This window comes from Nycticebus coucang, chromosome 2 (assembly GCF_027406575.1).
Source record: "Nycticebus coucang isolate mNycCou1 chromosome 2, mNycCou1.pri, whole genome shotgun sequence".
Classification (NCBI taxonomy): domain Eukaryota; kingdom Metazoa; phylum Chordata; class Mammalia; order Primates; family Lorisidae; genus Nycticebus; species Nycticebus coucang.
The window spans coordinates 151,286,217-151,312,232 of NC_069781.1; the positions used below are offsets into that span (position 1 = coordinate 151,286,217).

At 43.1% G+C, this 26,016-nt stretch overlaps 1 protein-coding gene across 3 annotated transcripts in view; it reads right to left on the bottom strand.

The window, feature by feature from the left end:
* The window catches only part of TOX3 (TOX high mobility group box family member 3), a 109,946-nt gene that overhangs the window by 36,459 nt on the left and 47,471 nt on the right, over positions 1-26,016 (bottom strand). Inside the window, exon 1 of one of the 3 annotated variants that reach the window (XM_053582178.1) lies at positions 19,966-20,129. The exons of the other annotated variants lie outside the window; for them this stretch is intronic. Within the exon in view, the coding sequence (XP_053438153.1) occupies positions 19,966-19,977 (12 nt within the window). The 5' untranslated portion in view covers positions 19,978-20,129. Of the gene's footprint in view, positions 1-19,965; positions 20,130-26,016 lie in introns of those variants that run through there. 3 annotated transcript variants of the gene reach the window in all.

Genomic DNA, 26,016 nt, shown 5'->3' on the forward strand with positions numbered 1-26,016 from the left:
CTACTTTACTCAGAGCTAGAATTTTCCAGAGAGTATTTCAAGGTACCTGAAGCTAGTAAAATGCTCCTCAAGAAATGGTTCCCCAGTCCAGCACATCTGGGGAAAGCTGCCTTGTCTGTGATGAGTCACAATGCCTGCGCCAAAGTTAAAGGCTCTGAAAAGTTCCGGAGTTCATCCACTCGGCAAGAATTTACATTCCTACCTCGTGCAAGGCAATGGAGACAAAATGGAAAGATGACAAGGTCCCTACTTGGGTGAAGCTTACATTTTTCTTGAAGTGGGAGACACTTAACGTCCTCTTCCCCCTCCAAAAAAAAGCAATGGGTCACTTCCTATTGTCTCTGTGGAAGCACACTTAGGAAAACTTTCTTCTAAGCCCTTTATTAACAAGATTCTTTTATTTTCCCCTAAATCTTTCTTACAAAGACATGTTGGCCACGTTTGGTGGCTCATGCCTATAACCTAGCACTCTGGGAGGCCCAGACAGGTGGATTGCTTGAGCTCTGGAGTTCGAGACCAGCATGAGCAGAGACCCCCATCTCTACTTAAAGAGAAAAACTGGACAGGTGTTGTGGCAGGTGCTTGTACTCCCAGTTACTCAGGGGGCTGAGACAAGTGGATCACTTGAACCCAGGAGTCTGACATTGTTGTGAGCTGCGGCACTCTAGCCTGGGGCAACAGAGTGAGACTCTGTCTTCAAATAAATAAATAAACTAACTAATATGTCAATTTTATACCATGGTAACATTTATGCATTTTATGAAGTAACTTCATAAGAATTTCTAAATTATTCACTCTACGTCACCTTAATTTGGCCTATCTCCAAACTTTCTAGACTGAAAGTTCAACCTTTCAAAACCCCACTGATCTTTCAAACTTTCTAGAACACCACTGATGGGTTCCTTCAAAGATCCCCTAATCAACCACATAAGGGATCGTTTATGCAACTTCAAAAGTCACAAGGAAATAATCCAAATACACTAAATGAACATCAGGTGAGGTGGTTAATTACTCTGAAGGCACATGTAAATATTATGCAAGCACTCAACCAATCCCAACCATTTTAAAGAGCCCGGGTGTGGAGAAGTAGTTGCTCAAGGCCAGGGTGTTTGGCATTTATGAAGTGCCCGGGTGGTGACAGGTCCTCTAATAAAGGTGATCCCCAGAGATACAGTCCCTAAAGATGTCGTTATAAAGCAGAACTAAATCACTCCGCGTGTCAAACTTCTGCATCTTAATAATTTCATAAAAGAACATCTTCATTGTACTTGTAAGTAGATTTGCTTTTTTGCTTCTTGATGAGTAATTATAGCCTGGGCAAATACAATGCATGAAGGCCATCAATTAAAAAGGAGCACGGCGGGGGTTTTTTTTAGAAATGTATTCAAGACCATCATGTCCACGGCCTGTCTGAGCACGTGAAGTGCCAGAGTGAATTAAGGCGGATTGTGAAGTCTGGCTGGCCTGGCAAAGGGTCTGGAAGAAAACTAGAGCAGCCGGGACAAAAAGCCGTCTGTGATCACAAGACCAACCCTTCCGCTTGATGAGTCCACACAACACCATTTTCCCTGAAATTATTTTGACACCCATGTGAAGAACTGTATAGGCTTCTCATAAAGCAGTATTAACTACAGGGTCCCAAGCAGCCAAATGGCATAAATTTAATCCTAAAAATAAAAAAAAATAATCCTTCAAACTCTCTTTTTTTCCTGTTAGATTTGTTAGCAGACACTGTGCAATTTGATGGTTCACTACGGACATCTGTGCCATTACGGATGGGGGTGCCGGGAGCACTGCAGAGTCCACTCACTTCCAAAGCCTCCCAGAAGGACTCCCTGAAGGAGAACTTGGGAGGGATCACCGAGTTCCAACCACTTCCAACAGTGGTCATCTGTTTCACAATAATAAAGCCCAAAGGAGTGAAAACGAGCCCAAGGCAAATGATAGGAACGCTGGTGGTGATCCTGGGTGGGTCTGGAGACCCCCCCATTAGGAGACCAAGAATGACTTCATGAGTAAAGACAGTCTGTATCAAAGGGCAGGGGTTCAACAATAGTCTGGAAACAACGGACTGTAAACAATGGGCTACAAGGTGTAATTATGGAATATATATAATTTATATTTGTATATATATACACAAAATTCTGCTAACGATGTATATACAATTATGTGTAATTGTTTCTCTATGTAGAATTCTATGTATAGAATTCCACGCGCACATGTGTAATTACCCACATGCCGCCCCACATGCTACCAGCTCCTAGATGACCATCTCCCGAGCACCAGACATAGCATCCAGCCATCTACAGCCATCTTGGAGCCATCACCTCCAAGCAGGAATCAGGAGGCATCGTAAACAGCCTTTCCCACTCTTTTAGCGGGGAAGTCACTCACTTCCATGATGAAAGTAAAAAATACTCTTGAATCTCCCCTTTCTCAAGAGAGTCTGTTGGCTTTTCCTTCCAGGTATACTCAAGGACAACCACTTTCCACCACTCCTCTGGACCACCCAGGCCCAAGCCATCCATTCCCTGCCGGACCTCTGCAGCCACCTCCCAGCAGCTCCCTTCAGTTCTAGGCCCTAACATACTACCCAATAGTCTGTTCTCAGTGCAGAGCCAAAGTAGCCCTTCAAAAGTCTACATCAGACCAGGTCACTCCTCTGCTCCTTGTAACAGCCTCGGGTTCTTCTCAGACCTCTTAGCTAACGCTACTGAAGCCTGCTGGCCTTCATGCCCTTCCTTCAACACCCCAGACAGTCCCACCTCAGCACCTCTGCATCGGCTGTTTTCTCTGCCTGGACCGTTGTCCCTACGAATGTGCCTAGGGCTTGCTCACTCCCCTCCTTCCCAGTCTTTCCTCAGATGTCCCCTGGTCCATAAAGACCCCATCAAAGTTCTCTGCAACCCCCTCCACCTCCAATACTCTTCATCCCTCTTCCCCTACTCTATTTTTCCATGAACACTTCAATGTCATGTAATGTAATTACTGCCTGTCTCCCCTCACTAGAAGATAAGAATTTTTGTCTGTCTTCCACACTGATGTCCCAGTTCCTACTTCTACTATTAGTAGATAGACGTGTAGTAGGGGTTCAATCAAGCCCATTGGAGGTGAAGTGATGGTACTCAGAATTGCTCTTCAGGCCCATGCAGGGGTGAAGGTTTGCTCAAAAATCAACTCACAAAAGGCAGATTGGAGAAAATGCGTACACAGTTATTAGATCACAGTTTTACATACATGGGAGCCTTCAAAGTGAAGACTTGAGCCCCCTACTCCCTGGGGGATACAGAAGCCTACCTGCTTATCTTTTCTGTGGTCACAGAAAGAGTAGGGGCTTGGACCTGGCTAATTAGGTTACAGAGAGGGCAGAGGAGGAATTCTGTTGAGGGGGGTTCTATGAAGGGAAATCTGGCCTGGGACAAAGCCTGCTGGGCCTGCAGAGCTGATCGTGGTTCATGACAAACATCCGTTTAGGTTTTGTTGACAGACTTCAGTTTTCCTTTCTGTGATATGGGCTCAGTGAATGAAAACTCCAGGAAGGGCCTGGAAGTTAACTATTTATGTCTTTGGTAGGGCAGGAGGTTAGACCAATAAGGGAACTTCGGAGAACAACTTTATCCTTTTGGGGGACAGACGAGAGATGGGGGCAGGGGGGAGTAAGCCTCAGAGAGAAATTAGGCTTTTTCTTCGATACAACAACTGGTACAACACGCTACATTTGGGGGTGTCGGCTTCTGAGCCCCGACATGCATCAAGACACAGGATACGCACTTGAAATTCAAGTGCAAACAGGAAGCCCAAGAGATGCCACCCCTGGTCCCTCCCCAGAGCACATCTCCGGGGAAAAAGTGGTGACCAGAAGACTTACATATTCCACAAAAGTAATTAATTCCTAGAGATATCTAGCTAGAAAAATGCTTTATTCTAGACAATGCACTAACCTTTTAATAAAAAAGATACAGAGGCCTGGGTGGGTGGGGTGGTCAGGGATGATCATCTCACGTGGCTACAACGGACCCAGATTCCAGCCTGCAGGGATACGCTGGGAGAAGGGAACAGGGGGTCTAAGGTCTCAGGAGCAAGGATGTGAGTGTTAAATCAGATAGTAGATTTTTCCTTCTAATTTAAAAGTCTCTTTTAGGGGTATCTGGCACAGTACCTGGGTGGAAGACCCAACTGCAATTTGGACTTTACCTTAGAAATGTAAACGATGTAACCTAATCTATGTACCTTCGAATTAATCCAAAATAACAAACAATAAAATAAAATAAAACGTTTTTTTAAAAACTATAGTCTAGGTCAGGGTTTCTCAAAGCGTTGTGCCAGGGACCACAGAACAACCAGAAGCCTCCTAAAAATGCAAATTACCTGATCCCCGCCCTGGATTTAGGGTATCGGCATCTCTAGGCAGTGGGACCCTAACCTCTGTATTTTTAACCAGCTTCTAAGGAATGCTAAAGTGCACTAGTATTTGAGAACTAATAGCCCAGCTCATTTTAGACTCATGTGGTGAACATTTCTTTTTTAAAATAAACTTTTCTACACATCTTATGGGAATGCTGATGGAGCTCAAGCTGTCTTGTCTGTGCCGATAAAGGCTTCACTCAAGTATTTACAATCTCTTCTCACCTTCCTTGTTTGCGGGGAAATGCAAACATTTGTGAGGTGACGACATCCCCCCCTTACCCTTGTCACCAGGAGAAAAAGATGAGAACATCTGAGATCAGATGGAGTAGGGAAGACAAATTCCACTGTTGGTTCTCTCAGCAAGTTCTGAGGACCCACACAAGGAACAACAATACCTAACCATATGGACTCCACTCAAACACGGAGGCCTTTGGATTCTCATGATCTGGACACATTTGCGTCTGTGAATCGCATAACCATCTGGACGAGTGAAAAGCGACAAGGGGGGAAAAAACCCTCTCAAACTCAACTGCACTCGTTTAATATCATAAAAACAAATATAAGTAGAAAAGAGGATACTAAAGTTTCAGAATCAAGTTTTTATTTTTCGGTTTTGTTTTTTTGTTTTTAAGCAAACATGGAGCCATGTTTGGGATGGGCCCAATAACCAGTTATCAGCAGTATTCAAGAGAATGGGAAAAGAAGGGATCTGTTTCTCCTTAAACAGACACCAACAAAAATATGCCAATGGTAACACATCACTCCCTCTTCCTGCCAAAACCTTGCCAACTCTTAACTGAATCCCTATTGGATGTTAATTCATAGGACATATTAGGGGAATATATCTCCAGATATACAGAAACAGAAGATTCGAGTGTTGATTTTAAGGGACAATTTAGTTGGTGTGATGAGAGGAAAAAAAAAAAGATCAGGCCAGGCCCGATGGCTCCCTGGGAGGTCGAGGCAGGTGGATTGCCTGAGCTCAGGAGTTCCAGACCAGTCTGAGCTAGAGCGAGACCCAATCTCTAAAACCAGCTGGGCATGGTGACGCGCGCCTGTAGTCCCAGCTGCTCGGGAGGCTGAGGCAAGAGGATCACTTGAGCCCAAGAGTTTGAAGTTGCTATGAGCTGTGACGCCACAGCACTCTACTGAGGGTGACAACATGAGACTGTCTTAAAAAAAAAAGGTACCAAACTAAGGGCCAAGTTGCTGGCAAAATGGCTTGCAAGTTTAAGAGGAGGAGCCACAAAAGAATGGCTTCTCAGAGAACCAAACCTCGAACAAAGAAAAGGTGGCAGAGGAGAAGACCGAGGCAAAGGGCAGGGAGTGGGTGAAGCGCAGACTGAACTGTGCACAAGCTCTGTTCAGAGACCAAAGCAGAGAGCGTCTGCCTGCAGGAGAGGGAGGCAAGCTGGGAGAGACGGCGGGTAGCCAGACTCCGGTGGGCCTTGAAGTCCAACCTGAATATTTCAAAACATATTAATTAAAATAGGGATGTCCAGAAAGGAGTTTGTTAGAAGGAGGATGATGTAGAGGGAGAGGTAAAACCCACGGTTGAACACATAAATCATCTGAAATGTACAAGGAGGTCAGCATTGAGCAAGACTGGGGCAAGGAGCCCAGTGAGGTCAAGGCCGGCAGAGTCTGCCAGTGTCTGGGGTGGACAGAGGCCACAGCAGGAAGAAGGAAACTTGGAATGCCCCTCACCCCGAGTCAGACCAGCTGGCTGAGACTTCCAGTCCCACCACCACACGAGCCATGGGATGGCAGGCATGCCACCCCACTTGTCTTAAGGACAAGTTCAAATCCCAGCTGAGCTCCTTGCTGGCTGTGTCACCGTGCAAAACTGTTTGCCTCCCGGTGCTTCACTTTCTCCATCTATAAGACAGGGATAAGAACATATTTGCCTCATGAAGGTTTTGAGGATTAAATGGGTTAGTGCATATAAAGCCACTTTTTCTTTTTGTACTAATGGCCCTGGTGACATTTCAATGAGTCACACAGAAACCAAAACAGACCAAGTATATCTGCTTTACAAGCTGCTGTAGTTTAAATGGCTGTGCAAGAGAGTTTTACTACTAAAAAAAACTCCAATGGCTTCTCAAAGATACTTAAAAGGCCAACGCACTGGCCCAAGCGCTGCAAGATCTAGCTGCTGCTGCCTCCTTCTCCAAATTCCCTGCTAAGAGGGCTGCTCCGGCGGCTCAGCTCCAGGCCCACCACACTGGCTGCCCCTCAGTGCCCCACACCTGCCGTTCCATGTGGCTGAACCACTCCCTCCACCAGCCTGGCTTTCTGAAGGTTTCTGCTCACTATCCGCTGGGCAGCGAGTCCTCCCGACACTCCACTCACAGGACCCGCACGCCTCAGTCTCGGCCCCATCCCCTCCTTTATATCTCACTGGATATAAACTCACTGATGGCTGACCAACTTACTACATTTACTTGTCTGTTTGCTGAAGATCTCCACATGAGAATGGTCAGTCCATTTGTCTAGTTCAGTGCTGTGTCCTCTGTCTGACCCACGGCAGGTGCTCCGCATGTACCTGGTGAACACAGAAGCGAGGGAGCCCAGGGAGATCCAAGCCCGAATCCCAACTACCACTAACAACTCAAGTGTCATCAGGTAAGTTGCTTCATGTTTACCAATCTAAACTTCTGTCTCCTCATTTCTAAGGAAGGAAGGACAGGACTTACGGGACTGTGCTGCATAAGAAGGATGAGACAATACAAACCCCCCAGCAAAGCGTCTCATATGGAAGAGGTGCTGGATAAATGTCAGAAATTCAATAAATGGGTCTTTGAAACACTTCATATATTACTTATTAAGTACCTATTATATAGAAGACACAATAGTAGATACTGGTTTTAAAATGTGAGTAAGACCTACCTAAGGAGAGTTCTAATGGAAAGAAGAACCAGATAGGAACCCACATGACAGGTGCTATATGAAGGATAGATGCAAAGTGCTCTCTCTGGAAAGTCAGCAGAAGGTTTCAAACAAGAGGGGCCATTTGAGTGGGGTCTTGCAGGATGTGTAGGAGTTGGCCATAAAACAAAAGCACTCTGGTAGAGAAAACTACTTGGGCAGAGACCTAATGTCATGAAAGTGGAGCTGGCAGATGGACAAATGGGAACGCATCATTCTAAGAATAGAAGACAGAGGGAAGGCTGATGCCGGAACCTGCAAGTATAGACTGTGCTGTGGGGAGGCATGGCTTGACGTGGTGGTAGGAAGAATGAACTCAAAGGAGAAGACCGGCCCATGATAGCAGGAGACAAAGATTCAGACTGTAATTTCCAGGTGTCTACTCTTTGTATCTTCTACTGTATTTAGCAAACTGGTTGACATCCCCTATAAAATAACAGCAATTTACAAATGAGATATAACAGCTCGGAGTAGTTGTTCGTCCAGATGGAAGAAAAGTTGACTACGTCTTTGATATCACTAGAAGAAATGGAAAGACCTCTCTTTGGCCCAAAAGATAGGTCAGTAAAACATGCAAATTTCCATGACTGGCAGGACATTCCTTGGTTTTACAGAGGGCTATGACTCCATGCATGATAAATTCTACTACCATTGGGAGGAATACCCACTTAGCTCTTAATCTGCCATGGACACTTTAGTGTGAATTAGTTTATAATGAGTACTTCCACTGATGTTCATAGCAGGTATCCTCTTCAAGGATGCTCAAGGCCGGGTGAGGTGGTTCACACCTGTAACCCTGGCACTCTGGGAGGCCAAGGTGGGTGGATGGCCTGAGAACAGAAGTTTGAGACCAGCCTGAGCAAGAGTGAGACCCTATCTCTAAAAATAGCCAGGCATTCCAGAGGATGCCTGTAGTCCCTGCTACTCAGTAGACGAGGCAAGAGAAATGCTTGAGCTCAAGAGTTTGAGGTTGCTGTGAGCTGTGATGCCACAGCACTCTACCCAGGATGACAAAGTGACAGTCTGTCTCAAAAAAAAAAAAAAAGATGCTCAAGAAATAACTCCTTGGATAAATAAGCCTTCCCTGGGACTACCTTCCCCACACCCGGGCAAACGGCCTTCTCAAGCTCCCAGGTAACCGGTACGTCACTCTACACGGTGCCAAAATGATCTACTTTGGTGTCTGTCTCTCTCCTCAACTCCATGGGAGCAGAGGCTGTGCCTCATTGGACATTGCAACACCAGGGCTTAGCACACCGTTGGCACTCAAACTATAATGCAGTGGCGTCAGCATCAACCTCAGGGGTACATGGCAGCTTCCATGTGGTTAAAGACACATATCACTAAGCCCTTTTTCTTTTGGTGCACAGGACTCAGTCCACATCAAATTCAGGTGACCCACTGCCATTATGGTTTGCCAAAGCACTGTCAAACCTTAAAACAAAATAGAAATAAAAAGTCACATACAAAAAACAAATCTGAGTTATTTTCCTTGTACGACCAGATTTTGTAGTTCTTGCTGCAATCGAATGACAGACGGACCTCAGAGACCTTCTGCGGAAAGCAAACTTCCAGGCCTCTAATGACACAGCATATTTACACCCAACACCCTTCCTTACTAAGCCTCCCGGGCACTACTTCTTTCACAATCATGAAATTTCCAGCGTAAAAAAAGAACAACAAATTAAGCAAAATGTTCCTCACTGTTCTTAAAGGAAAATCTTTTAACTAATTACAAAAAGTCTTTAACTCATAAACCAAACTGTACTAACCAATGGTAAAAACACACATTCTCTTATTTCAATCAATCCCTCTATTTATGATTTAGTATGAATTCCATTCAAAACTTTCTATATTGTCTTCCATTCTTTCATCTCCAAAGTATAAAATTTAGTGCTCTTAAACCACAGCGTATTCGTGCCCAAATCTAATATGCTAATACGTAGATGCATAAAAAGTCATGTATTGGGTCATAAGTATGAGGCTTACAGATCAGTGATTCTCTACTGGGGGTATCCTCCCCTTCCAGGGGACTTTTAATGATCTCCAGAGAGAGTTTTTATTAACATGACTTCTGTCATCCAGTGAGTAAGGCCAGAATGCTGGTTATCATACAGGAATGCACAGGACAGCCTCCACAAAGAATTGTACTGTCCAAAATGTCAACGGTGACTGAGAAACCCTAACGAGAGGTCGATCCGTACATTCAGCATAAATAGAGATATGCAAAGTATCTTAAAATACATATTGCAGGGTCACTGCTTCTACACTATCCAAACCCATTCCATACTCTTCTCTCAAGTGGGCATTACACCACTGTTGGATATATCTACTTATAAGATTATTGACTCCCATTAAGGATTATATTAGATGTGCTTCAACTACGTATCAATTTGCCAGCTGTCAGCTATGAGACATTCCACTTATATAAATATCCAGTTGCTTTCTTTTTTTTCCTGCAAAGGATAAGTCAAGAAATAGAAATAGTTCAACATGTTCCTTTAAGGTTAACATTTTTTAAAAGATCAATAAACCTATCCATTCTTCCTTAAGCATTATAAGTGACTCGATGTGTTTATTTTCCCCTCCCAACCACATTTGATAAGCCAAATACCTAAGGCCTACTTAACTCAGAAATCATTAATGCTAAGAAGTTCAGAAGCATGTATCATCTATAATCATTTCAACCAAACAAGACTACCTATGGGCTCTACTCATTCACATCTATCATGGCTTAAGAGTAAATCTCAGATACTTGATAAGAAATTGTAAGAATCTATGGCTAGCTACAGCAGACACATCAAGGCTAGTATTTTACAGTGCAGTGGCAGAGAGCTTTTGCTCACACTGCAAGAATATCCTGATTACATACATTTTTCTGTGATTTTATGATTGCCTGAATTCTGTAGGGACAACTTCTTACCAGATGGGTGATCATATAGCTTTCATTAGTTCTCTGTATTTTACCAGTTGTGTTTATCTAAAATATTTTACTAGGAAAAGGCCCACATGAGGGTCTAAATCTTATGTCTGGGAGGGTTAAGAGCAGGATGCCAGGAAATCACATTCCTCCTGACCAACGATCCCCAAACCTGTAACTTCAGATTTTATATTTATGGTATAAGAAGAGTGTTTTGTTTTCTAAATCTATTGCTTTAAATAGTTTGAGTATTTGGCTAATGGTTTCCTACACATAACAATACAATAAAATCCCTACAAAGTGGGGGCCACTAGTTTTCATCTTGAAGACAAATCGCTGAATTCAGTCACGATGTCAAGGTTAATCTGCTACACAGCTCAAATTTATTTTAGCGTTTCATAAAAAAGAAACAAAACATGAATTTCAGGATTCCTAAAAATAAGGGAGGCATTTTATTCTCGGGATCCTGAACAGTCATTTTGTATACGAATGCCTTCAAGATTACCTTAACATTTCCTTACACAAATTTAAAAAGATGTGGTTATACAGCAATTTATAAGCTGCTCTTCTAAAATCACATATTAAATTCTACTCGCTTCAGCAAAAACCAAATTCTCTTCTAGAAGAGTGACTCAACCGTACTTAGGCAAATCAAGTTGTAAATACAAGTGACCAAAAGGGATACAGAACAGATGTAAAAATCTTTGCACGATCACAAAGGGATATTAGTTAGGCTGCATTTTAAGCTGAAGACGCTATAAATACTATCTAAAAATTTATTAACCCTCTTGACGTGCCACAGTTAAAATGTAACACATTTGAGGAAGGAATGCTTGCTTAGAAGCTTAAAAAGGGGGCGGGGGGAGGCATACTGCTTAACTTTAAAGTAAAATATTAGAACCTTATACACAGGGACTCTTACACAAAGTATACATATTACCATACACACTGACTCCATTTATTCAAAAACAAAAAAGAATTATTTTTCTCATTGCTACTAGTGGAAGAATATATATATATATATGGCACACAGGGAAAATTACTACACATTCCACAGTGCTGGTTAATAACCAAGGGAAAAAGTAGAATCCACCTATAAAGCTGATCTATAAATTTCTTTGGCCGTAATAAAAATAAGTTAGAGGTATGATTTTTTTTTTTAAGAACTGCAGCTGCCTTCATATCAAGATTAATATTGAAAATAAACCCTGTGTAACAGGGCCCCTGGGATAAGTAACAGATTCCGGGAGGGATGTCCATCTGGCACGGGCCATAAGCTGCTGCTCCCTTCTCCACGGTGCTAAACGCACCACACCCCAAATACGCCCTTCACAGAAACACCAGGCCTTTAGAAGCGATGCAGATTGACTACACTGTTTCTTTATAAAGAGGTGAAGTCGAATATTCTAATGCACAACTAGAAAATAAAGGGGGTGGGGTATATATAAAAGGAAAGCTCTCAACAGAAAACATCAGAATCCTCCCTGGAAAAAATAAGCCACCTAGAGATAACAGGGAATGTGTTATATTACATGGAAGTTCTTGACTCTTGAGTTGACAAGATGAGCTGAGAAAAAGCCAGGTGCTTACCGCGTCCCAGCACTGGGCAATCTGGATACTCACTCCCCTCATTGCCTTTGGAAAATGAGTGCTAAAATGAAACCCTCGCATGCCCAGCCATCCCATCGCTGGAGAGAAGGTGAGGCTGCTTCCTACTGCACAGGACAGTTTGCAATGCAAGGCAAGTAGAGAGAAAAGACTTCATTCCTAGTGGAGAACCCGCCTCTCATGCTCTCTGTGGTCACCTCCAACTACATGTAGCGTGTTGCTTTGTGGAAAATATTAACCAAGGACTCCACGCTCTGACCCTGAAAAACCTGAGTATGATGGAAGGTCCAGACGACAACACAGATGCTTATAAAGTGGCAGCAGTTACTGAAGCAGAAAACATGCTTTTGACACTAAACAGAATGTAATATATTTTAAATGGTGCCTAAAGTTCATCAAACCTAATGGGCTCCAGTACTTAGAGAAATTTCTTTAACTAAACAAGGTCTTTCCCAAAGAGTTTTCGAGCATCAAAGACAGACATTCTAGAAAGATGGTACGTCTCAAATCTGTCGATTTTATTTTAAACATTCGTTCGAATAACAAAATTCGATATAATTGATGATATAATTGAATGATATAAATGATGATATAATTAAAAACTACGATTCAAAACCATATATACAATGTGATAGAATTTTTCCTTCTTTTGTTTTTCAGTGCTTTCTAGCCTTTCTACCATTAGCACCAACCAGCTCTGCAGTCAGAAAAATACATATTTACAACAGAACTGCTCAAGGAGGAGTTCCTTAATCTCCATCAGCATAAAAGCACATCAATAAACGTAAGTCGTACAAACAACAAAAATCAAATTTTAATGTTCGTTTACTCATTCTTGTAACAGATATAGTCTGATTAATGCCTATGGGCCAGAAAGTCTGCTAAAGTAGTGAGAAGATACCATGACCCCCAAAGAAAGAAAAAGGGAGGGAGGGAGGGAGGGAGGGAAGGAGGGGAAGGAAAAGGAAATGGTCCCTGCCTGCACGGAGCATCTATCCCGTTGCAGGGAAATAAGATAACAATCAAATAATCATAGATGAAATGAACACATACATGAATGCAGCGAGTGAAGGAAGGTTAAACCTCACCCACCAAGTACACAGCGCTGTGAAAGGTAATGGTAGGTGGACTCTGGGGGCAACAGTGGGGGAAAGAGCGAAGATAGGAAAAGTTGAGAAGAGGAGGGATCCCGGGGGTTTCTTAGGACTGTTTTCCTGAACTAGACTTGACAATGACGAGTTGAGGGAGTGAGGAAGAAGGGACTGCTGAGAGGACACCGAGGTTCTGGGCTGGCAGCACTGTGTATGTGGCAATGCCATTCATCCACACAGGGACAGCCGAACAGAAAGCAGTCTCTGGGCAGTGGGCTGAATCGTGGGTGCATTTTGAACACGGGGGGCTTGAGGTGACAAGAGATTATCTGTTGTTCACAGGAAAGTCTGGGGCAGGTACACAATGAATTCATGAACATAAATAAAGGAGACTGGGCAGGAAGAAACTACAGAGTGAGGCGAGAGAAGAAAGAGAGGAGAACCTGGAAGGACTCCAGCATTGAATGACCTGGATTTTGGTCCAGCAAAGGAGCCAGCAGAAGAGGGGCGAGGGGTGTAGGAAGGAAGCCTAGAAAGGGAAGTCTTCAGTGGGGAAAGACCACCCGTGGGCACTGCTGCGAGAGCTTGAAGTACCCTGAGGCTGAAATCTGCCTGCCTGGTTTAATAACACCAGCGATACTTTGGGCAGAAATACAGGCGAGGGACGGAACCCGCTGCGCTCAAGGAGTTGGGAAGACAAGACAGACAGATGTTCATTTACACAGCACCATACCCGAAAGAAACTCAAATGCTCAACTCCAGTTCTGGTGGGAGTATAGAATAGTGGCTGAGGGCAAGACAGGTTGCCATGGCTAAAGAAGAATTATTCAAGAAAATACGGTGAGGGCCCGCCATATGATCCTGATTCGTTATGAGGGGGAAAATAATAAGCATCGTGCCCTTAGCACATAAATTATCCCTCTGCAGATAAAAGAATCCAAAAACGTCTGTAAATGAAAACGCCTTAGAACAAATAGGCAGAAATGATTTCGTTATAATAAAGCTGAAGGTACATCTTTTGGGTTAGTGAGAAGGCCTTGTTCACCTATGAGCTACGACAACAGTTGTACATCCCGGAAACTGCTGTTTTCTGGTAGTGACGTGCAAAGCACCAAGTTTATTCCTCGGTCCCATATTGTTCTCCATCACAGATGATAAAAAAACGAGAAAGAAAAAGACATTCCCATCATCATGAAAAAAATCAACTTTGCCAGTACCCTTTCCCTTCCAGGAAATGTCATGTAACAGGAGATGATATAGAATTGTTTTCAACTCAAGACCTAATAATTCTGAAATAGGAATAGTTCAAAGTTAAACACAGGTGTCTGGAGCAGGAAGTGCCCCTGCCCCCAATTTTATCCCTCCATATACTTTGAAATATGAGAAATTATCCAGTATGCTCATAAGATAATGACAACAACTAAAAAAAAAGCAACAGGATTAAAGGATTGTTTCTGTTCTGGGCCAACAAATTTGTGAGCCTGAAACTGTCATTGTCCTTTATCTTCTTAATAATGTCTTAAAAACAACAGAATCATTCCAGAGTTTGCAGTTAAAGTTAATGCATGAAATATTAACTGGAAACTTGAGGACATTGCTAATGAAATTTGAAACCACGCCTCAAAGCAATTTGGTTTTGATAAATATTGATGTCTGGGCACTTTTAAACTAATGATTTTAATCTATGAAGCAAAGTGCATACCTACACATCTCTGATTTTTGGAATCAAGTATTTAATGACTAGTGGGGAAAAGCAAAGTTTTCCCTGGTTCTGGTATGTGTGAAGAATGAAACTGACCCACACTGAATCTCTCCTGCTTCCCTTGGAGTCCTGTCAGATCTATTACCCCAGGTAAACTGCCAACTACCCAAACCTAAAAACGAGGAACTAACTGTAATTTCCACATATGGATCTATCTGTAGATGTACATGGGTATGTATTTTATTTTTCAAACACATCCCACATTTTCCCAACTTCAGGCCGTCTCCTCCAACTGAAACACTGCCCACCTCCATCCAAAACACTCCTGCCCCTAGACAGCAGTCGCTGCCGAAACTCCACACCCACGCCAAGGTCCAGTGCAAACCAGCTCTTCTGCCACCAGATTGGCTGTCCCTTTCTTTGGAATATTCCGAGCTCTTCCTTTCCATCTCTGATGGTACAGCCTATTCTGGTAATACTTAATTCATCCTCTGCTCCATCCCCCAGGACCCTCGAAACTTCTTAAGGGCAAGGACCGTCTTGTTCCCCTATCACTTTTTTGTAGGACTAACTACAAATGACGCTTTATCCACAGAAGAGATGATATGCATTTGGATTTAATTTTTCATTCTTGCATAAATCCTTTTTTAGTGGAGTAAGAAATACCAACTATCAACAAGAAAAACAAAGGTCACAAAAGTAAAGCAGGAAAAGGGATTCACATCTTGACATAGTGCTGGGGTTCTACGAAGAAGGCCAAAAAGAAGTCTGCAAATCTACAAATGTGTACTGAGTGCTCATTATGGGGGGGCACACACACATGATTAGTAACCAGTGGAGATATGAGCACCCGTGAACAGTCTCTCCCGACTAGTTTTGGATTCGTAGGTTTCTGACATCAGCAGAGCCTCTCCCAGCTTGCAGCTGTCCCTCGTGACTCCCAGTCCCATCTCTCAGCTACTGAAAAGCTTCACTCCTCCCCTCGACTTTGTCCCAGGCCCCACCCACTCCTCCACTAGAGAACCTGGTCTCTCACTAAGAAGACAGAGTTCTTGGGTCCTCACCCCAAACAAGCACCTTCTAACGTTCTTCCACCTGTGCTGAGTCCCACCCACACCCCATCTAGACTTAGCTCCATCAGCTCACCACGCCTGTGATTCTGCAGCCTCTCCCACTGCCCTGTCCCCTTCCTCGACCCATCAGAATGTTCAAATCCCATTCATCTGCAGGCACAGGGGAGCAAACATCACCAGCCCCTCTCCAGGGAATCTCTCACCTCCTTCCCTTAAATCCACCAATGGCGGGTCTGGCTCCTCATCTTGATCTTTCTGCTTAGCCTATCTACTGAGCTGTGGCCGTTGAGTCTACCGCAGTCCGTCCATTACCAAATCCTGTGGAGATGTCCCCCAGAGTATCTCAGTCCCAAATGATCATCTTTCCTCTGACACTTTAAACCATTCCCCTTTTGAAAGAGGATTTTCAGGCAGACACAGTGGCGTACACCTATAATCCTAGCACTCTGGAAGGCCAAGGCAGGTGAATTACTTGAGCTCAGGAGTTCGAGACCAGCCTGATCAAGAGTGAGACACCCGTCTCTACTACAAATACACAAACTAGATAGGCCTTGTGGTGACCACCTGTGGTCCCAGCTACTTTGGAGACTGAGCCAAGAGGATCACTTGAGCCCAGGAGTTTGAGGTTGCTGTGAGCAATGATGTCACCATGACACTCCAGCCAGGGCAACAGAGTGAGACTCAGTTTAAAAAAAAAAAAAGTACATTTAGTGTACTTTTTAAACTGAAAGATATCCTGCAAGCATTTTCCTCACCGAGACCACTTAAGATGTGATTTCTAATACTCCGCTGTACCCCAGAGCATGGCTTCAGCACAAATCAGGGAACCAGTTCTCAGTCAGGGCTAGCACCTCAGTATGGAGGTCTAACCATACATGTCACCCCAAAAATCTTTCCACATTTACTCACAAGCAGCTAGCTGCAAACTCCTTTCTTCATTGAGGAAAAAGGCCATTCACAGGCCCGTACCACCTTACCTCCCTGGCTCCACTCCCCGCGTCTCATATCGTCAACTGGTGTGTGCCTCTCTCTGGGACCCTTCACCTCCCTCCACTCCCCCGCAGAAATGCCCCGTGGGGTCATTTCTTAGAGTCCGATGGTGAGCCCTCCCTCCTCACCCCAGGCCCTGTGGATACCAAGGCCTTTTATCACAAAATACGATTGGTTTCTTTAAATGTGTACTAAATAAGCAGAAACAATGTTTTTTTCATTTGTATTTGTCACCGAAGAAAAGGGCTTATTGTGAAATATTTACAAGGAAGTCTCACAGAGTATGGAGTGCCAAGGATGAGCCCTGGGCACAATCTTGTTTGATCCTCAGGTTGCTATTCTGCATGTATTCAGGTAATTATTTGGCAGATGTACCTGCCCGCCCACTGACTATGTCCATCCTAAAGAAAGTGTGATCCTTTTGGTCATGGGGAAATGACGTATGTCAGCAGCAGGTACACTATGGGGGATGCTGTAGGTGCTAAATAAATACCCTCTGAATAATTAATGATAATTAATAATTAATTAATTAATGGCCCCATGGTCATTCCCAGCGTCGTCTCCATCCCTACAGAAAGGAAAGTGAAGCGTAAGCACAGTAAAGAGTAGATGACACGTCAGCTATGTTTCAATATTTCATTACCATTTTTCTGATGGTTTCTTGCTTCTCATAAAAGAAGGGACCCAGGGCCACCTACTAAGCTGTTCTGGGGGCTACAAGCCACACGGCCAGGAGCAGCAGGAAGCACTTCGCTTTTGAAGACCTCCAGTCTGGACAGCTCTGCAAAGCCCCTTATAACAAAAACGGTTGACTTTCAAACACTGGTCCCTTGATTTATAAATCAAACCTGTTTTACAAAATGGGTCTGCACAATGAGCTTTGATATAAAAATTACTTTGTTGACACTTGGGAAACTTTCCAACAGTGCTATGCTGCTAGTCACTTTTAAAACTTCCAAAAAAACTATATCCCTCAATTTTTCGTTTCATATAGTATGTTAATGAGAAAGTTAAATTTTCATATATTGTATCTAGGACCTAAGACAGATGACCAAACAAAATTAAGTCACTCTCTCCTTCCCAACAGAGGTGGGGCTCCAAATGTTACCAGGTGTTATCGGATATGACAAGAAAGAAAAAAAAAAAACTGTATCTTTGCTTCTCATTTGCAAGATGATGAAAAAGCATCCTTCTTTTCTTCCTCAACAGTGGAGTCTTTCAACTCCCAATTTTGTTTTCGTGAGAGGCACGAGGAAGATCAGACAACCCAACTGGCAAAAAAGCCGTTCACTCCAGCTTTCCTTCTCAGAACGCCGAGATCAAAAAGATTTCTCTGAAGGCAAAACAGGTGGGGTTTTTCCTCCTTTATGCTCAAAAGTGAGACAAACATGTACTTTGTACTTCCACTGAACACAGAACAAGTGGACAGAGCCGAGCGTCCCTGAACTTAGTCAATGTCCATATCCGCAAAGGACTCCAGTTCTGAAAAAGAAACAGGCGGCTGAGAACTGGGGCGAAGGCAGCAGAGCTCCACTGCGGTGCTTCAAGCAGCTTGTGCAGAAGAGTGTGCAGGTGAGAGAGAGACGTAACGCAATATTCAGAGATATTTAACCTTGAGCACACACTTCCATACACACAGCCTCACACGCACACCCAAATACCCACAGGTACACACCAGCCCTCTTCCTCTCAGAAACCAGCTCTTTAGGAACGCTGAAAGCCACAATTTCTCTTCCAGTTCAGCATATGCATAAATTGGACCATAAAATAAAAGTGGTAATGGTGACTTCCTGGGAGAGGTTAAAAAAATAAATGTATAAATAAACTACAGCGTGATGAAAAGCAGTAAAGCACATTTTACACCCAATATCATCTGAAAAGAATTCCTTACTGGTAAGAATAAAGAGAGACAATCGGTTATAAATATTCAACAAGACTAAATATTCTCGTTTGTTCTAACCCCTCTTTTTCTTTTATTGAGAAAAGGTCCTCAATATCTTCTCATTTTTATCCCAATCCATCTAAGAATCTTCTTAAAAACTATGCCTAGTTTAGAGAACATGCCTTCTCACCCAAACAGCCTTTGCCACCACCTCCTGAGGTCCCACCTTTTCTAGAAAGTCTCCCCTTTATTGGGAAGAAAGGTGGTGACTATTTCCCAAACTCCTACCCATTTAAGCTCATAATTACCCAGAGGGCACTGCAGTCCCTGCCACTCTCCTTATATGCAATGTCAACACTCCTGATGCTTTTCACTGTTTATAATGCTCCCTGAGGGCACGTGCTCTTTAAACATTTATCTCCACCAATATTGAAAGGCTTGAATTTCATATCTTAGGAGAACAGATAGTTCCTAACTGATAATCCAAAACTCCCCTATAGCCCTTTCACCTGTAAGTGTTAAGAATAATTTTATCATCTCTTCTTCCAGCTCCCCCAAAGAATCCTCTCATACTGACAAACAAATCTGCTTGTCATTTGCGGCAGCAACAGCTAATTATTTTCTAAGTCATGCTCCTCCTTCCATGGTATAGAATCACTGGCTGTTTCTAACTCTCTTGCATTTTGGTTGGGCGGCTGGGACAGGCACTTAGCCTTCACCAAGTGCACTGTGAGCAGAAAGGAGGTGTCTCACTTTGGGGCCAGAGCAGGTGAACAGGTGTGGGCCTCTCCATTTTCTATTTCTCCTTCCACTCCAGCTGATGTTGGCACTTAGGAGACAGCAGAACCTCCACCAGTCTGGGTTCCTCCTCCACCAGCCTGGGTTCCTCCTCCACCAGCCTGGGTTCCTCCTCCACCAGCCTGGGTTCCTCCTCCATCAGCCTGGGTCCCTCCTCCATCAGCCTGGGTCCCTCCTCCACCGCCAACCAAAACAACTGTGAACTGAACAAGCCAACAAGAAATACACCTCTGGGCCAGGCACAGTGGCTCACACCTGTAATCCCAGCACTCTGGGAGGCCAAGGCAGGTGGATTGCTTGAGCTCAAGAGTTGGAGACCAGCAAGAGTGAGGCCCTATCTCCAAAACTAGCCAGGCGTAGTGGCGGGCACCTGTAGTCCCACCTACTCAGGAGGCTGAGGCAGGAGGATCACTGGAGCCCAAAAGTTTGAGGTTGCTGTGAGCTATGATGCCAGAGAGGATGACAGAGTGAGCCTCTGTAAGAGAAGAGGAGAGCAGAAGAGAGGGGAGGAGAGGAGAGGGGAGGGGAGGGGAGGAGAGAGACAGTACACCTCCACTTACGTTTACCTCATTACTCATGTTGGGTTCATCTGTTACGGCTGTTTGGCTATTCTAACTAAGCCGCCTTCTCCTCCGTCCTCATTTCTACTTTCCATGTCTCTCAAAGCCATCTCAGTGACTCGACATTTCTTGGATAATTCTGTGTCCTTCTTGCCCTTCAAATCTCTGATCGAATCCATCTCTCTACGAGGAACTTCCACTCAACCATCCTGTCCACACTTACGTATTGTTTGTATTACATTAGCTTGCATTTGGTTACATCACTCAATCTGTCCATCGATAAATATTCATTCAGAACTCTTACATCAGATGCCAAGTCCGTTCACCGAGCTGACGACGCGACCTTGTAGGACAGCCGCGTTTGCAGTTCTTGTCCCCGCCTGTGTCGTACACCAGCAGGTAAGGAAACCCCTCGAATCTTCAGAAATGAACTGGTCAGCAGGGTTCAATGAGCTTGTTTACAAGACCGTCCTCAGCATCATACAAGGAAGGGCGATCTTCCGAGGAGAAGTTAATATTCTAAAAATAAGGACACTGCCTGCCGTGGTTGGAAAGGGCAGAGGGTTGCAGTCCCAGGAGACACAGGTTCAAATCCCATCCACTAGCTGCAGTTATCTAAGCTCTTTACAGGGTCTTTAAATTTTCTAAGTTTCCATTTCCTCATCTGCAGGAATATAGGATAATACTGATGGCTGTGGGATTTCTGACAATGAGTTGATAATGAGATGTGAGGAAACCTCTCTTATCTTTAGACATCATAATATATATAACATTGAAAGGAGTCAAGAGCTCAGACAGTGCTTTAGGAAAGATGAGCTCCCTGTCTTCCCAAAATGCAATACCCTGATGCCTTGAACCTTCATCAAAATTCACTTCTTCAGAGGATATAAAGGATAGTCATGTGACTTTCCACTAATGGTTATGGACCAGTGCGACAAGGAAAGGAAAGGAGGTTTGAAACCACCACCCCGGGCAGCTTTTCCAAATCTCACTAGCCCTACAGTGAGTAACATTTACTGCTGTTTTAGTAATTACACCTTGATCACAACCCTATAAGGGAAGTATTTATTATTTTCTCCTCTGGTTACAGGTACAGAATCTCAGAGAAGCTATTCTCTAACTTAAGTGTACCTAGACTCTGAAGCTGGCCAAAGGGACACCAGGTGCTCTGACTGCCCCCATTGTGTGTTAAGGAGCCCCTGACTTCCCAGACTACCGCCAACCCACACACACTGTTCTCTCCTAATTTTTGCACGAGGCACTTGATCCTGAAATTTCCCCCCAAAATTCAATCTAGAAATTGTCCAAATTAAGTCATGAGGAGGAAGGCAAAAGATTTTCTACAAATCTCTATTTTAGTATAGTGAAACTCGGATAGTACATTTTCTTTCCACTTATTCTCACTAGAATTTTGGTGTGAGCCATTTTGAAAAAACACCTCCACCCACCCTCACAACGACGAACTCTGACTGTCATTCACCACGGAGACGAAGAGAGGTGCTACCCCGGCCTCTACTGAGTGTCCTGCACGAGTATCAGAGTCTACCTATCAGCTTCCTTCACGCTTTCCTAACTAAAGACTTAAACGCCAAATAAAATAGTAACTTGGAGCTTTAAAAACATGTAAAATACCATATAATCAAGATTGCTTAAATGTATAAAACTGTCAAGCAGATTATCCTTTATGCAATTCAAATGAGCCTTTGGGAGACAGAATTAACTGAGGGCAAACAAGAGCTTAACTTTAAAAGACAAAGAGTTGGCTTCTATCAAGTTGACACTTCCAGATAAGATACTGCATTATACCAGGTTATACTTGCAGTAATAATTTTTGATTGGCATATCATTTGCCACTAACTACTGCTTGGCTTCCAGTGAGAACACGAAACATACTATAAACTGTTATGAAAGATGTCTTTGTCTTGTTCAATATTTACAGGGCGCATTATTTTATAAATGCTCCAGTTGGCAGAAGTTTAGAAAAAAAGAAGAAAAAGCATTAAAACGTTTCAGATCAAAAATGATCCCCTTTGCCTTACAAAAGAAGTACTTTCTAAAAGACAGGTGACAATTCTGTTCAGAAATTTTCACACCAAGGCTAAGTAAATGTGCAGCGGTAAAAACAGAATTGCTTTGTTCAGCTGCACAAACAGATTTCTACCTCGCCTCCATTTGCGTATTCCTGAATATCCCCTTTCAGATCCCACTTTTATTATGGGAAGCAAAATCAATTTTCTTTTGGACAAAAAAGTGAGATCTGGTCTAATGATTTTAATCTTTTAAATAAACATGAACTGAACTTGGAGCACAAGCTTTTCCCTTAAGAAAAGATCTTTGTTGCGCAGAAAAGGCCTCTTTCAACCTATGAACAGTTGACGCCAGCAACAGTCTAACCTGGAAAAAGAAATTGGAAAATACCTATTTCTATCATTTTCTTTTAAAAGAAATGCACATTTTTCTTTTATGTTTAGGGGAAAAAAACGACCCACAAAACCCCTGCATTCAAATTATCCTGCCCCAAATGTAGACTGATGGTGAGTTTAATTTTTGAAGCAAATTAGGTTCCCCAATTCAATTTTAAACAAATAGAAAATGAGAAACAAAAAACTATAACATAAAACTTTTATTGCTACTTCGCTAAAAAAGTACACTCATGTTTATGAAATAGTCTCCCTTAGCCTCCAAAGGGGAATTATTCTAAAAATCGGCAATACGTCAGGATCTTCAGAAACACCAGCCCAGTGCAGCGCTCCCAGGCCTGTTTCAGCCCTGCTAATAGTTATTGTTTGTACAACTGTAACTAAGTACATTACCAACCAGTTGTTCAATCTATATAAATTTAAGGAACACACATTGCCAAGGAGTGACTCATATATCAGTCTATTATATGCTACAGGGCTGACTGTATTAAACAAATCATTCTGCCTACAGCTGAAGAATAGGAGCTGTATACAGAGCAGAGGTTATTGTCTAATTTAAATCTTGGCTTGCTTCCCAGTGCTGTACAAGATTCCAATTTGTGGAAATGTTGCTCTTTGCTACTGCCAGAAAGGCTGCAGAAAATGGTATTGGGAGCCTTCCAGAAATATGTCTGCAAAATGCCAATCAACAAGTCACTGAGATTAACAGTATGACTGTACCAAATTAATTTAAATTATAGAAACATATGGCTAGGATGTTTGCTTTGCACTTAAGACAACACCTACCTCACCAACAACTAGGTTTGTTCCGAGGTATAAAATAACACCCCCGTGTTCGGATTGCTGCAAAATGCGAACCCCAACTAATAAATCTGGACCCCGATGTCCTTGCAGAGCTGATCTTTTTAGGATGTTTGGGGTCTTTAATATATTCAAAATATATGGGAGGATTTTTTTTATAACAAGGTATGTTTTCTCCCACAAAGACAGAAAGAAAAAAAAATCAACATTATTCAACAACTGAAAACAATTTGCTCTGTAATGCGAAGAAAATTCTAGCTTTATTGAGCTTCGCCGTAGAACCCAGAGGATGATGCGATCTATTGCACATTATTCCCCATTCTAAAATATGATATTGGGCTAAGAATTTAATATACAGTCGAGAGAAATTCACTAATTATATGACCTAATCGTGAGAATCAAGACAACACAATGTAGCCCCCCATGCTGGCCCAGTACATATCATATTTGTGCTGCCCCCCATTATTTTTACGATCATCTTTAATATATACAATCACACCATCAACCAAAAGGGGGAAAAAAATCAATGGTACTTCAGGCCGTAGTTATACATTAGTGTACACTGTATTTCAACTGAATAGGAAGGGAACTGTTTTATGTTTCTCCCCACCGCTTTTCTATTATTGCCTAGCTAATGGAAATACATCAAACAAATGTTCTACAAGAGCAATAAATATTAAAGTTGACCTATCCATCTGGGAGAAATGAGAACAATACTGCTCACTTTTAGCCCAAATATGACACTGACAAATGAAGCGATGAGATTCCATCACACTTCCAACAACCTGGGCTGGGAGCCCCCGCGTGATCCTGGTACCAGGAATTCTCTTCATTCATCTTCATTAGGGTGTCACTTGACCTGCCTCCCAACATCCCTGTCAAATCAGAACCTTGGGCTGGGGGGGTGGTACTCTCTAACAATGTGGCCTAAATGTGCTCTTCATGTTTAAAAAAAGGCAGAAGAAGCCCGGGATGAGCATGAAGGAGGGTGCGAGAAAGTCCTCCAGAAACAAAGAGATACCCACTGTTACTTGTGATGTAAAGGGAAACCAGGGGCTGAACTGGTCCAGGCAGCATCCTGCTTGCTGGTGCAGCACCATGGAGGCAGGGAAGGCCCCCGAGTGCCTGAATAAGCACCCCCTGAGCCATCACAAGACAATTACGCATTCAAATGAAGGATGTACACAGGGCTTATCACAGATGTAGAAATGCTTTCCATTTCCTCCCTCAATCACAGTTTCAAGTGAGCTGGAACAAGAAAGGAGGACATCCTTACCCTAACACAATGAGCGAGTTTCATCACATTAGCAGTTTTACATTACAGTCCCATTATTTCCTATTTCAACAGCATAATAAGAGAGGTGCTGATTTGATTATTCCGTAATAGTGAAAATGAATACCAATGCAATATAAAATTGCTATTATAACACAAAGCTACTAATACGATTCACAAGACCCCCTGGAAATTAGGTTTTATAACTGTGATCACAGGGGAAAAATTAGAAATCCAGTAAGCAACAGAAGGGAATTAGGTGCTCCAAACCAGAGCCTCGGCAACGCAGACAGCTGCTCAAATGAAGCCAGGCGGCATTTACTTCGAAATGACGTGCAAAAGACAGTCCTTGCAAATTACGTGAGAGGTATTCCCTTTGTTTTTCTTTATAGCAAGTGTTCCAGATACTCATAAGGTTAATGAAGGCTGTGTTTGAGTACAGTATTAATGGAAGGTTTTCTGATTCAAAAAAAAAAAAAAAAAAAAACATAAATGAGATGGTGCTAGCCAGAGTACGAAAAAGCTATCACTTCCAGAATCAGATATTTAGAACTGATTCTAAAAACACACACACACAAAAAAATGTTAAGCAAAATTGACCATGAATTTAGGTCAAAGGACCTCTTTATCCTCATCCCTCATCCCAGATTAATAAGGGTACTAAAGGATGCTAACCTCGTTATGGTTATTTCTAAACCAGTCTCCTCCTTAGCACTCTGAAAGGATCCAAGGCCCACCTCATGATACTTTCACTTGGCAGATTTGGGCACATCTAGTTTCTATGCATCCACTGAGCTGAAAACATGTCCTCCCTGTGGCTTCAAATATACACCTGCCTAGACCAGGGTTGGGGGGCAACAGATGCAAGGATGGGCTCCAAGGCCCTCTTCAAAAGCTCTCGGTCAGTCCTCCATTGGGCTCTGAAAGTGAGCAACCTAACATAAGCAGAAAGCCAAGATCGGCACCAATCTTGGCTTGAACACAAGAGCCACTGGCTGCAAAGTAACAACTATGAATTTCTGCTTATGACCCAAGGTGACAAGGGCATTGATGTTGGCCCGAAAGTTGTCCATCTCTGCAGACAGGGCATAATAGGACTGAAAATGGAAATGCTTATTGTGGTTTTCTCCTCAAATAAGAGCGATGACGATGTATTTAAGAGATTTCCAAAAGCATACTAATGTTCGTCAGCCAAGGAAGTCACATCACATCAAATTTTACCCTACATCTGTACATTGTGTTTAAAAATCTCAGTTACTGAGTGAGGCAGCAGCCATGACTCAAACAAAAGCCAAGGAATAAATACATCAACAAAACAAGTGCACCCCATGCACAGCACTCCTCAGCATCGGCCTTAACTCCTGGCACAGAATTCTAATCAACAAATACCCTGAAAATTGAAGGGTGTGGGTACCATCCCATCAGCACCCAATCCTAGGAACTAAAAATATCAGATGGCAATTTCGGGACAATATTCAAATGCTGCCATGTTTCCCAAGCTGAAGACGATGAGCCACCTCCAAGAGTAGCCAAGGCGGAAATCTATAATCCTAGTAGACGTCA